General features: G+C 43.0%; 1 protein-coding gene and 1 pseudogene across 2 annotated transcripts in view; one reads left to right on the top strand and one right to left on the bottom strand.

Moving 5' to 3' along the window:
- Nucleotides 1-2,028: 2,028 nt before the first annotated feature.
- On the top strand, nt 2,029-2,336 carry LOC114622127 (annotated as a pseudogene).
- Nucleotides 2,337-7,399: 5,063 nt separating this feature from the next.
- Nucleotides 7,400-13,446, bottom strand: part of Tmem170a (transmembrane protein 170A) — a 10,117-nt gene continuing 4,070 nt past the window's right edge. The window contains exons 2-3 of one of the 2 annotated variants that reach the window (XM_028768609.1): nt 10,891-10,992; nt 7,400-8,093 (exon numbers count right to left, since the gene is read on the bottom strand). In XM_028768609.1, the coding sequence (XP_028624442.1) occupies nt 7,963-8,093; nt 10,891-10,992 (233 nt within the window). In that variant the 3' untranslated portion in view covers nt 7,400-7,962. Of the gene's footprint in view, nt 8,094-10,821; nt 10,993-13,446 lie in introns of both variants that reach the window. The other variant, XM_028768608.1, reaches the window with a different exon arrangement.

The following is a 13,446-nucleotide window of genomic DNA, read 5'->3' as shown; positions in this document are numbered from 1 at the left end:
AGCCGGGCAGTGGTGGTACATGCCTTTAATCCCAGTACTTGGGAGGCAGAGGCAAGTGGATTTCTGAGTTCGAGGCCAGCCTGGTCTACAGAGTGAGTTCCAGGACAGCCAGGGCTACACAGAGAAACCCTGTCTTGGGAAAAAACAAAACAAAACAAAACAAAAACAACAACAACAACAAAATAATAAAAAAAGAAAAAGCCTTTTTAGTCAGGTATGGTAATACATGTCTTTAACCCCAGCACAGCAGACAGATCTCTGAATCCAAGGCCAGCCTGGTTTGCATAGTGAGTTCCAGGCCAGTCCAGTTTACATAATGAGACCGTCTTTCTCTTATACACACACACACAAAGTCTCCTCAGAATCTTTGCCTATTTTACAACTGGTTTTTCTGACAGTGTAAGTACTTTCTGCATTCTGTGTATCTGTCCCCCATATTTCTGCCTAAAGAATAGTTCCTCCAATCTTCTGAGGCCTCTTTGCACTTCTTGGTAATTCCTTTTGAACATGAATTTTTAATTTTGGTGAAGTCTAGTCTATCTACTATTGTGTCCATCTGGTGTTCTAGCCAAGGAAACCGCCTAAGCCACAAGAAGCATGACTCTACCTTGTATCCTTCTAGGATCAGAGAGTTTTTGTTCTTACTTTTAGGCCTATGATTTCTGGAAACAGACTTTTCTTTTTTAAAACTTTTTGTTTGCTCAGGGGTTTTTTTGTTTTTGTTTTTTGTTTTTTGTTTTTTTAAGACATGGTCTCTCTGTGTAGCCCTGGCTGTCCTGGAACTATGACAGGGCTACCCTGGAACTCACAGAAATCCACCTACCTCAGCCTCTGGAGTGCTGAGATTAAAGATGTGTGGCCACCAATGGGTTTAAAACGTATTTGGTGTGTGTGCCCCCTTATCTGTGCTTGTATCACGAACATGCAGGATCAGAGGACAATCTACAGGGCTCTGTTCTCTCCTCCTGCCTTGCAGGTCCCAGGGGTTGAACTCAGGTCATCAGGCAATTTATCCACTGAGACGTTTTGCTGGTCCTAAAAGCAGACTTTTCTTATCTGAAAGTAATAGACTATTAGCAAAATTTAAACCTAGTCTTTCGAATTTCACTATTCTTGGTCTTACTTTCCTTGAATATTACAAACCCCACCCCCACCCCCACTCCTGTGACCAACTGGGTGTAGCCCATCACACAGGGACTCTCCAAAGAAGAAATGTTGAAATTTGCCAGCAATCCTCCCCCACTTCTCCTAACACTGCATGAAGGTCAGATTCCCAACTAAGATTCCCAACCAGTATGACAACTATTGCACAGTGTCAAGTAATAACTTCTTCCTTTTTTTTCTTTCTTTCTTTCTTTTTTTTTTTTAGAAAGGACCTCTGCAGCACACATCGGCCTAACTTGTAACAATTCTCTTGCCTCAGGCTCAGAGTGCTGAGATCACGGCCTGAGTCACCATACCTGTCTATTTATTGAGGGGAGAGGAAATGTATGTATACTCATGTTCATGTGTACACATGTGTGTGTGTGTGTGTGTGTGTGTGTGTGTATACTTGAGACCAGAGGCTGGTATTGAATGTCTTCTTCAATCTCACTATCTTATTTTGCACAGGGTCTCTCTGACTTGAACCCAGAGCTAGCTACCTTACCCTGAAATCCTCTCCATCTCCTGAGCACTAAGGTTTCTCGGAGGGAGCTCCACACCTGCCCAGCATTTGCATGGATGCTGGAGACCTGAATTTGGTTCCTCATGCTTACATAGCAAGCATTGTACCAACTAAGCCACCTCCCTGGCTTTCAGATGCTTTTGTAAAGTGATACTTAGCAGGTCCACTAAAGCTCTAAAACATGCACTGGTCCATCTAGGAGCGTTCTATACTCAAGTGTGTAGCTCAAGGCTAGTAGTATGAGTCCAAGGCTCTGGGTTTGAGTTCTAGCAACAAAAATAAAAAAGATTAGAAAAGGGAAGGGGCTTCCAGGGGTGATATTCAGCCGGTGGTTCAGGGAGTCGTACTTTCCACCTTAGATCATGGCCAAGTTCATCTGCAACTTCACAGAGAAGGCACTATTGATGGTGGCCACTGTTGTGACTTACTTGAAGCCTCAATTGGCCACATTTTGGCACTATGCCAAGGCTGAGCTGGTTCCCCCAACCCCTGGTGAAATCCCTACAGCTATTCAGAGCATGAAAAAAAAATTCAAAGTGCTAAAACTGGTAGCTTCAAACACCTTACAGTTAAGGAAGCTGTGAATGGTTTGGTGGTCACTGAGGTGTGGATGTGGTTTTATATCGGAGACATCATAGGCAAATGTGGCATTGTTGGCTATGATGTTTGAAGACCAATCTTTAACTTCTGATTTCTGTTCTTGGACCGTGTGTAATAGGACTGCTATCTGAATAAAATACTAGCTGTCAGAAAGAAAGAAAGAAAGAAAGAAAGAAAGAAAGAAAGAAAGAAAGAAAGAAAGAAAGAAAGAAAGAGAGAAAGGAAAGAAAGAGAGAGGGAGAGAAAGATGAAGGAAGGAAAGAAGAGAGAGAGAGGAAGAAAGAAAGAAAGAAAGAAAGAAAGAAAGAAAGAAAGAAAAAGGGGTCAGCACTTAAAAATGGATGGGTTTCAAACAGTCTAGAGTCTCAGCTTCTCTTTAAAAAAATGATTAAATATGGCAACATGAGGACATCATCTAGCAGGACAAAAATAGGCTAGAGCCAGGCGACAAGGGTCCCTCTACTCAGGGGCAATGCAGTTAGACCAGTGATAAGCCTCTAATTCTTGTAAGGTGCTTGGCTCACTGTTGTCTCAGCAATAATGTAAGGGATCAGCCTGTGATGATTAAGCACCTCTAGGTCTTTATCTTCCACTCTCCACTTTCAAGTGTGGGCTGTCACTGTTATGGAAACTAAAAGCTCTTTTCATTATATCTCAGGTCCATACAAGCATGGGGATGTCTGGCTGAAACCTGACAGTCCATACATGATGCTCTGTATCCTTCCAGGATGGCAGAAACATGTCTCTTGATTTGACCAGTAGTCACATAAGTGCAAAATTACCAAGCTGTAAGTCAACACTTGTGTGCTTACTGTACATCTGCGTGTGGTAGCACACACCTTTAATCTCAGCAGAGGCAGGCGGATCTCTGAGCCTGAGACTAGCCTGGTCTACACAGTGAATTTGAGGACAGCCAGAGAAAATAGTGAGCCTCTGCCTCAAAACGAACAAAAATTAGCCAGGCAATGGTGGCGCATGCCTTTAATCCCAGCACTTGGGAGGCAGAGGCAGGTGGGTTTCTGAATTCGAGGCCAGCCTGGACTACAGAGTGAGTTCCAGGACAGCAAGGGCCACACAGAGAAACCCTGTCTCAACAAAACAAACAAACCCCAAAATTTACAAGACAAAGAACAGATGATAAATTACCCCAAACTGAGTGACCAAACTTGCTGAAAACATGAGAGGTATATTAGTTACTGAGGACATTATAGAAATCTGTGGAGTTCTTCCAGTAGACCATTGAAATTGTAAATCATCTGTGTACTACTCATCCATCCTAGTATAGGATCATATAAAAGCTTTTTTTCACAAGTGCGGTATACATGCATGTTCTAGTGTGTGTGTAGGCATATATTCATATGGACGGCAGAAGTTAACATTAGTTGTCTTCCACACACTGTATTTACTTAGTGAGGCGAGGGGGTCTCTTGGTGAAACTTCAGGGATCCCTCCTGAGTGTTGGAATTACAGGCAGGTCCCCATGCCTGCTTAGCTTTTATTGTGAGTGCTGGGAATATGAGCTCTGGTCCTCTGCTGGCAAAGCAAACCCTTTATCCACTGAGCCATCTTTCCAGGCCCCATAGGAAGCTTCTTGATATGAACAAATGGCCTGATCAGTAGAGTTAATGAGTGATCTTCACTTTAGGCACAGTTTCACCATGTTTTCTGAAAAATAATTTAGTTTTAAATTATTATAAAGTTGAACATAAAAGAAATACAGTTAAACATGTAGAATTTTATTATAAAAGACTGCAATAGAAATATAATTCTAGGGGTTGGCAAGATGGGTCAGTGGTTAAAAATGGCTGTCCTCTAACCTCTAGTTATAGGCCATGACAAGCACGTGCCCATGCTCCCACCAGTAAATAAAAAGGGGCGGGGGGAGGAAGGAGGGGGAAGGAATCCAGGCATGGTAGCACATATCTTTAATTCCAGTACTTGGGAGGCTAGGGGCAGCAGATCACACTTCCAGAACAGCCTTAAACAAGTTTCAGGCCAGCCATGGCTGCTTAGTAGGTCCTGTCCAAAAACCAAGAAATAATTAGAGAAAAAACAAAAGTTAAGAAGAAGAGGAAGAAGAGGAGGAAGAAGAGGAGGAAGAAGAGGAGGAAGAAGAGGAGGAAGAAGAGGAGGTGGTGGTCGTCGTTGTCATAGTAGCAGCAGTAGTAGTGGGGTTGGGGGTTGGGAAAGAAAAAAGAAAAAGCAACTCCAGAGCTGAGTATGGTGGTACGCCTGTAATCCCAGTATCTCAGAGGCAGAGACAGGAAGCCTGCCACAAATTCAAGGCCAGCCTGGGCTTCGTGAAGAGTTAGAGGCTAGCCAAGGATACATAGCAAGACATTACCTCAGATGAAATCTAAAAACAAAACAAAACAAATAAAAATGCGATCTCAACTCAAAGAATTCAAAGTAATTCTTTATTGATAATAAACATTTATACTAGCATTAGAAATGTCAGTAGAAAAATAATATTTAAATAAATCTCTAATGTACAAAGATTTGATCATTTTGACTATAGCAGTTAAGTGCAATAACCGAATATAAAAAGTTCAACTGATTTTGGTCATAACCAGCCTTACGCAGTACACAAGAAGGAAACACAAGTTCACAAAACCTTCTGCACACGGACCATTAATGGCACTGGGGTTTCACATTCCAGGAAAGAGTTCCTCAGGGAAAGTTGGCATGTCCCACACTGTCACAGTAACTTAAGGGAAACCAGGGCAGTCACAAAGGACATTGGAATCAAAAGCCAACACACAATTTAAAAACCTAAAGGACACAGGAAGGACGTCTTTACTTGCATGAAGTGCTGTTCAAGACTCCCGGCATTTCCTAAGCGGTGTCTTGCTGCAAAGATGCGTCTGCTCATGATCACTGTGCTTCTGCACATGAACTTCATTTTTACCCCAAAATCCCACTAAGGCATCGAGAGATCAGCTTTTGGTTGGGGGTTGCCTCCCTGTCTCAGAACTTAAAAGAGGATGAGAGGGGGAGATAACACACATAGGAATCAGGTTCCAAGGAAGTCCTTACAGGGAGGAAATTCCTCAAGGTGATGTGCTCGGCATAAACCTCGGCAAGTAAGACAAGAGGAGGAAGCAAAACGGAAATCCAAGTGGAATGCACTCTTTATCAATCAATCAAATGGTTCTTCCTGAAAACATTTCAAGCCCCAGAGCTCAGTCTTTGGACTCTGTGTACATTTATCCACAAAAGAATGCTTCACACAGCCCGGCTTGGTATCCCATAGCATTTGTTTACAGTCCCAGCACTTGCGAGGCAGAGGCGGGTGGATCAATGTGAGTTTGAGGCCAGCCTGATCCACAAAGTGGGTCCAGGACAGCCAAGGCTAATACACAGAGAAACCCTGTCTTGAAAAACCAATTAAAAAAAAAAAAAAAGGCTTCACACACATTGGGATAGATGAAACACTCAATAATTTGAAGTTACATTACTTATATTTCAAGTTTTTGTTTTTAAAGCTGATGAAACATAAGGAAACAAAAACACCCTAACTTTTGTGTCTTGGTTGTAAATACAAATAACCTAACATTCTAACCATGGATGAATATGTTCATAAGTTATTTTTTAAGGGGAAACAGCCAACCATCTATTCACCATATGTATAAAATTACATCCCAAAGAATGCTTAGTAAGACAAGGCATCCTTCCAGGGGTGCTATCACCTCCCACAGGGCCCAGTATAATATTCCTGTTTCTCCAGCTGAAAGGATGTTTTCCAAAGTCCCTCAGACTGAAAATGGAAATCTTTTGTCAGAAGTAAGAGTTGTTCTTTTTGCTGGGGAATGTGAAGAACTGTTTATTTGCAGTTTAGTTGCCCACCAAATCTGACTGTCACTACAGTTTTGACAAGTGGTGGTCAAAAGGAAAGAGCCAATTATTTTTGGAGCCATCCCTGCAGTTTCCCCTGCAGCCATTACTGGGCAAATTGATCCGCTTGGCTATTTTATCAGATTTAAAAATCATGTGTATGTGGGGGACAGGAAGTATGTGCACATGGGTGCAAGTGCCCACAGAGAGATTAATTAAAAGAAATTTTAATTACATTTATTTATTTACGTGTGCATGTGACCAGCATGTGGAGAGCAGAGACAACGGCAGGAGCTGGTTCTCTCCAACCACCCTGTGGATCCGGAGAACCACCTTTCATGCTGAACAATCTTGCCAGACCCTCCTGGCTAGTAGTTAACCAGAAGCTGAGAGCATATTGCTTTAAGATAAATTTATTTCCTCATAGGTTGTGAACCTTAATCTCACAATGAAAATGTTCTTTTAAAAATGTCAGTTAATCACCAGAAGCTACTCTTAAAATAGGTTAACAACAAGGCTGTTGCATTTTACTGTAGTTTATACAAAACTGTTGAATTGATGAAAGGGGCTTAAGTTCTGCACCCCCTTTCCCTTCTGAAGGTCACAGTCTGGAGGCCTTTTTAAGGAAAAGCAAAATTAGGCAGTAGAGTTAAAAATTAAAATAGCTAAAACCGAGTTAAAAACTACTACTACTCTCTAAGGATATAAATTCTCTTGGAAGAAAAATAAGCAGGCCAGAGGGGTTATGTCTGAAGAGGAAGTGTTAGGCACTTTCTGGGAGTGGATACTCAAATACTGCAAGAGGGGGCTGAGGAGCCATTGCTAGGTAAACACAGTATGAGGAAAACCAATACCCACTAACGCCTTCAGCACATTGCACAAGCACAGACTCAGCAAATCAACGAAAACCACCAAACCTCTAGCAGAATCCTGCAAGTATCTTATCTGTGCTTGAATGTCCAAAGAGTGTCCTAACCTACCCCGTTTTGAAGGTCAAGTCCAGCCACTTAAGAAAGTCTATGGATAGTGTTAAAGATGAAAAAGTATCATGGAAATTCTTTGGGAAAAGAATCTCGATTAGGCATGACAGTGATGCCCATTGTCCCAGATACTCAGGAGGCTGAGGCAGGTGGTTGCCTTGAGCCCAGGAGTTTGGACCAGCCTGGGCAACAAAGCAAGACCTCATGTCTTTAAAACAAAACAACAACAACAACAACAATAAAACCAAACCAAAAAAAAAAAAAACAAAACTCAATTAGCTAGCTTATTTTGATCAAATGATAAATTCACATCTCTTGAAATATATCAGAGGTCAAGATAGTTATCCATAACATGTCACATTCTCAGTGGTCACCTACTTTTGACAGTGAAACCAAAGCTACTGCTTTGAACTCTACTTCAGTTCTTCTTCCTGATGTTCCACTAGTTTGTTCTCAACCAACTCAAACCAGCTTGGCTTTACTGCCAGGACACTAAGCTCTCAGCACTGAGCAGCCTGCCCCCTTGAAATCAAGCAGCATTCTCCACCCACCGGTTGCTGGGAAACAGCAATGATACATTTTTTTCCAAGGAAGGACGCAGACTCCGAGGCATTGCTGGCTTAGGTGACGGGTGTATGGGTAAAATTTCTTAGGTTGCCACAAGAGAAGAAAAGCCAGGGAGCTTGTTTTGGCTGAGAATGATGGGTGTCCACAAGGGTCTTCAATTTCGGGAGCTTCAACTAGAAGAAAAGGCTGTGGTGGTCTTCATACTCTCAGGCTTCCTAGTGGCTCCCATTTGAGGAATGAAGAAACCATGACACTGTCCATTCCTTTTGAGGAGTCTATAAAACTCAGGGATGACGTCACAGTGAGAGAGGTATGCTATAGAGTAGCTAAGACCCGTAAAAAGGAGACTACCACTACACAGAGCGTCTGCCCGGTGCCCAGGGTGAGTGCTTCGAAGGGGATCATCTCCTTCCCTGCTGCTCGGTAAACCCCGGCAATCGCTGCACCTGGTTCAAAGTCAAGTGATGAGAAAGGGAGGGTGTAAATTAGTAAACAAAACCTGAGATGAATGACATCACAAAAAATCTAAGATTTAAAATATTTGCTGTACAGAGATAGAGTTTTTAATTATTTAGTTATGAATGAGAAGCTTCGTGCTCTCTATCCTTTCTGGTGACGGAGCTAACTTTCTCTATGAGGTTCGCAAGTCAGCATTTATATTTGGACGCCCTTAGCTTGAGCATCTCATAGTCACTGAATGGTCTGAAGTGACAGTTTGGATGACAAGACAGCAGTTCCCTCTTGGTCCAGCATCTCCCCTCACTCTCTTGCTAGCTGACCCCATGCCTACGGTCACCAAATAACATTTTTGGCAATGGGTGACAAGCTACTGAGACAGATCAAGAAATGGCTCCAGGGCACAGGAGATCCTAGCCCCACTTGCTATGACATGGAGGATTCCATTCAAGGAAGAGAGGAGGGAGAAATCCACATGGGATTTCAAAGGACACCAGGACAGAGAGCACAGGGTCCCTTCTGTGTCCCAGGTTGTTATTTCCCTTCCTTATAGTCACTAGGACCTCCTGGAGAATGGGAGCCTAGCACAGAAACACTGGCGCCAACCCAGACACCCCATCTCATCTTCTACACCCAGACCTGTGTTGACCCAGCTATCCCTCTCAGAGTCATAGACACTCAGGAAACACAGTCAACGCAATCCAACTACAACAAGTAAATAGAGGGTGTGGCTCAGTGACAAAGCACGTGCTTGGGATGTACAAGGCTGTGGGTTCCACTCTCAGCACCTCAAAATAAAGGAAGACTGCACACTCTTAAACTGTGACATGAGACAGTATTAATGTGTTTCGACAAGCAGACAGTGTTAGATATTTGACTTTGCCTCCGGTGGCCATCAATGTCACCGAGGTGTCAGAGCCCAAGTCTCATGGGGTCTCTGTAACTGAGCTTTCTTAAAGAAAAGAAAGAAGCCTGAGGAACCTGACCTGGGCCCTCACGAGATATGGATGAGGAGGAAAGAAAGGAAAACCCAGAGAGCGGGAAAAGGAAACACTACCGGAAGGCCTTGGAACAGAATGAGTATGTGCCCAACTACTGTGTGCCAACTATGGCGCCAGGCCCTTGGCATGCAGACCTCTCATCCCTCAGCACTCAAGGGTGTGGTTGGGTACTTCCACCCCTGCTTTACTGACTCGGGGACCAGGAATTCTGTGTGGATACTGCAGCATTTAGTGACACAGAACACAGAAACAAAGCTACAGTATCAAAAGAAAGAAAGGGGTGGGTGAGGGAAGGAAGGAAAAGAGAGAAAGAAAGCCAATCAAAGAGACCAAATGGTTATTTCTTTTTTTTTTTTTTTTTTTTTGTTTTTTGAGACAGGGTTTCTCTGTATAGCCCGGGCTCCAAATGGGCATTTCTGCTCAAAACTCAGGGTTTAAATTTACAGTAAAAATAAATAAGTGACAAATTAGGAATGTTACATTCCTATGTTTTATAAATACATTTATGATTTTATATATATTATATTTTGTACAATATAAACATATTTTTAATATTATATATTTATATATTTATATATTTATACAATATAAATATATTATATAGAATACGTATTTAAAAATAGCTGGGACTGGAGAGGTGGCTCAGTGGTTAAGAGCAGTGCCTGCTCTTCCAGTGGACCTGGGTTCAATTCCCAGTACCCACAAGGGAGCTCGCAATTCCAATATTAGACACCCTCACACAGACATACATGCAGGCCAAACACCAATGTACATAAAAATAATAATTTTTAATACAACCTGTGTCTACTAATGCACAGTATGATTTTTATTTTCATTTTAAGTTTGTATTTCTAGAAAATAAACACACATGCTTCTGTGTAAGTATACATTTAAAAATGATTTATCATTTTTCATTCCTCTAGTTGTGTCAGGGACATGAAACAAAACAAAGACAAAAGAAAGAAGCGGGTTTAAAAATAGTTTGTAATTTTCATGTTACTCCAGTCTCTAGTCAGGAAGTCTGGGGTCGGGGAACATAGAAGATAGAAAAACACAAATCAGACACTTTACTTCCTTTGTGTACAGTGTTGGAGTCAAATCTAGGCCTCACACATGCTACGTCAGCTTTTCCACTTTGTATGCCTAGCCCTCAATTATCTTCCTAAACAGATTTATTCTCCATCCCTAAAGGAGACATACCCGAAAAGTAGAAGCAATCAGTGAACCATTCTGCAAAGCCCAGGTCAAGGGGAAATGGGATCAGAGAGGTGCTGAGATATCCGTGGGGAAATACTTTTATTGTACTAGTGGCCCATCACAAAACATTTCAAATCTGACTTGGAAAGCCAAAGAGATTGGCCAGGCAAGGAGCTTGAGAGTTTAACAAAAAAAAACAAAATAAAACCCAATAAAGGAACACATTAAAAAATAAGAGCCATACTTAAAAGCTAACTCTTTAAAACTCATTGTGTGTGTGCATGTGTGCACATGAAAACACATGCAATACACACACATACACACACACACACACACACATTTCCCCCCCTCCCATTGCTAGAAACCAAACCCAGGGCTTTGTGCTTGTTAAGCAAGCCTTCTTCTACCAAGCTAAATTCCCAGGGCTCCCACCCCCACCCCCCATTTCTAAAATGAGTCCTAAAACTAGGTGACTAGCCACATTACAAGTTTTTGACTGGTATTTTAATGTCTAACATACTTGTCAAGATTCCAGCAGTAATTGGTCCCACGATGCCCATCAACAGGATGCTTACAGACATGAACCTACCATATTTGTGATGTCTGAGGGTGAAGAGGGCCAGCAGTCCAGCAGGGACATGAAAGAACACAGAAGACATCAGTGCCCACAGGAACACGCCATACCACATCTCTGTGAAGGGAGAGAAAAGGGGGAGGTAGAGTCACCAGCTTTCCCAGTGAGGCACTGCCAAGGGGCCCAGTCCCGGCCCCTGCATCCACAGCTCCCGTTCTTGTCAGCAGGAAGTTGTATCTAGTGGGTTTTGCTGTGGGAGTTTTTGTTTTGGTTTTTAGAGTTGGGTGGAGAAACCTTTTTTAATTAGATTTAATCATTTTATTGTATATGTGTTTTGCATGTATGTATGTATGTATGTGTGTATGTATGTATGTATGTATGTATGTATGTATGTATGTATAGTGCCCATGGAGATCAGAAGAGGACACTGGATCTCCTAGAACTGGAGTTGCAGATGGTTGTGAGCCACCATGTGGGTGCTGGGAGTTGAACCTGGGTCCTCTGCAAGAGGAGAGCGTGCTCTTAACCTATAAGCCTCCTTCCCAGAACCTTGTTTTTGTTATTGGGAGATAGGGTCTCATCATGTGGCTCAGAATAGCCTCAAACTCAGTATGTATCCTGAGGCTAGCCTTGAACTCTGATCCTCCTGCCTCCCTTGTGTATTACAGGCATCTGCCACCATGCTAAGCTTTACTGAGTTTTTAAAGGGTTCAAAAACTTCCACTCACAGGTTATCAGCTGTTTAAATGCAGCAGGACTTAGTTACACTCATTTATAGGACTTGTAGACACAGTAAGGAGGCAGCTCCAGGAGAGGCAGGAAGGAAGTCCTCACCTTAACCTGACTGCTGGTTAGTACCCAGATCTGACTTGTAGCCTCCAGAACTGAGCAAGAACCAGCTGTTTCAATGGTCTAGTCTGTGGACTTTTGTCACAGCAGCCTGGCTGTAACAAACACCCAGACACTCACTCATGCTAAGTTCCCTGAAGCACAGCACCTACTCAAGGAAGGCTACCAGGATCCTACTGGCACCATTCTGAGCTGTGGAGTGCGGCTCACAGGCATGAACCACCCACCAATCCCCCCAGACCCCAAATCCCGCCTACCCACCACCACCCGAGCCATCTGTGTTAGCTACTTCAATGCCCACATATCGTACCACTTAAAACACTTTCAGAGGGAAAGAAGGCTTTATTACATTAAATGAGTAGTTTATAAAAATACTCTCAGGATGATTACGAGATTTTAAAAGCTATCACAAACTTGGATCTATAAAACACTTAAAAAAAAAAACCTAAGTGATTTCTTTTTAATCTACTGCACCTTAATTTGCCAACTGTTTAATAGCTATTTATTGATCAATGTAGAGTTCTTTTGTTTCTCTGGCTCAACACACTGCCAAAAATGTTTCTTTGTCTTTCAACATGTCCTTGTTCACTGCTTCAAACCAAGCGCAGCAGCAGCTGGGGCTTCCTTGGCGGCTGTATTGTTGGGTTTCTACTGCTGTAACACAATCTTTTGCCTCAAGGTTCTGTGAACTGGGAAGTCCAAGACTGTGGGGGGCTTTCTTTTCTACCTCTCTCTCTCTCTCCCTCTCTCTCTCTCTCTCTCTCTCTCTCTCTCTGTTTGTGTGTGTTTGTGTGTTTATGATCACAAGTGTATGGGCACACATGTGGAGGTAAAGTTTGTCACTGGGTGCCTCTCTTCCTCATATTTGGAGGCAGAGCCTCTCACTTGAATGCAAACCTTACCAATTCAGCCAGTCTAGCTAGCCAGCTTGTTCTGAGGAACCCTTCTTCGCCTCCCAAGTGGCCAGGACTACAAATTGGCCACCATGCTCACACAGCATTTATGTCGGCAATGGAAATTCAAACTCTGGTCCTGGTGGTATCAAAGCCCTGGGTTCAATCTTGAGCGAGACACATACACGTACACACACATACACGTACATACACATACACACAGAGCTTTCAGACAATGGAAGAGCAGAGTCCCGTGGAGAGCTATGTGTCCTCCAGATGTACTGAATTAACAAAAGGGCTTGCTGACGACCAGCTCTCTGCCTTTAACCCCCCAAACTGGGTCACCCTGGTCCCAAGACCAACTCCAGTCTTAAAAAACAGGAACGGAAGGAGTGCCAGGCAAGCCAGAAACAATCCTTTCAGCTGGTTCTTCCCAACCTTATGTCCCAGGACAAAACAGCCGGGTAAACTCCTGTTCCTGGGTGAACTTCTATAAAGGCGGGTTTGTAAGCAGACCACATCTGTCCCCCTGAGGACTAGAGTTTTGTCCACTCCTGTGACTGTCTGCTGGATCTAGGCTGCCAGGACGCTCCTGGACCCTTAGTCTACATCAGTCATCAGAATGCTCCTTGCTTGCCAACTGTCTCCTATCCGTCAGATGCTAACTATCCCCTTGGCTCTAACAATGACTTATTCTCTGGATGACCAACTGTGGCCTGACACCTCTCTGCTGATTCTACTTGTCTTGGTCGTTGTTCTATTGCTGTGAAGAGACACCAGGACCAAGGTAACTCTTCAAAGAGACAGTATTTAACTGGAAGCATGTTAA

This window comes from Grammomys surdaster, unplaced genomic scaffold, assembly GCF_004785775.1.
Source record: "Grammomys surdaster isolate TR1022 unplaced genomic scaffold, NIH_TR_1.0 187, whole genome shotgun sequence".
Taxonomy (NCBI): domain Eukaryota; kingdom Metazoa; phylum Chordata; class Mammalia; order Rodentia; family Muridae; genus Grammomys; species Grammomys surdaster.
This window is presented reverse-complemented; position numbering and strand designations above follow the sequence as displayed.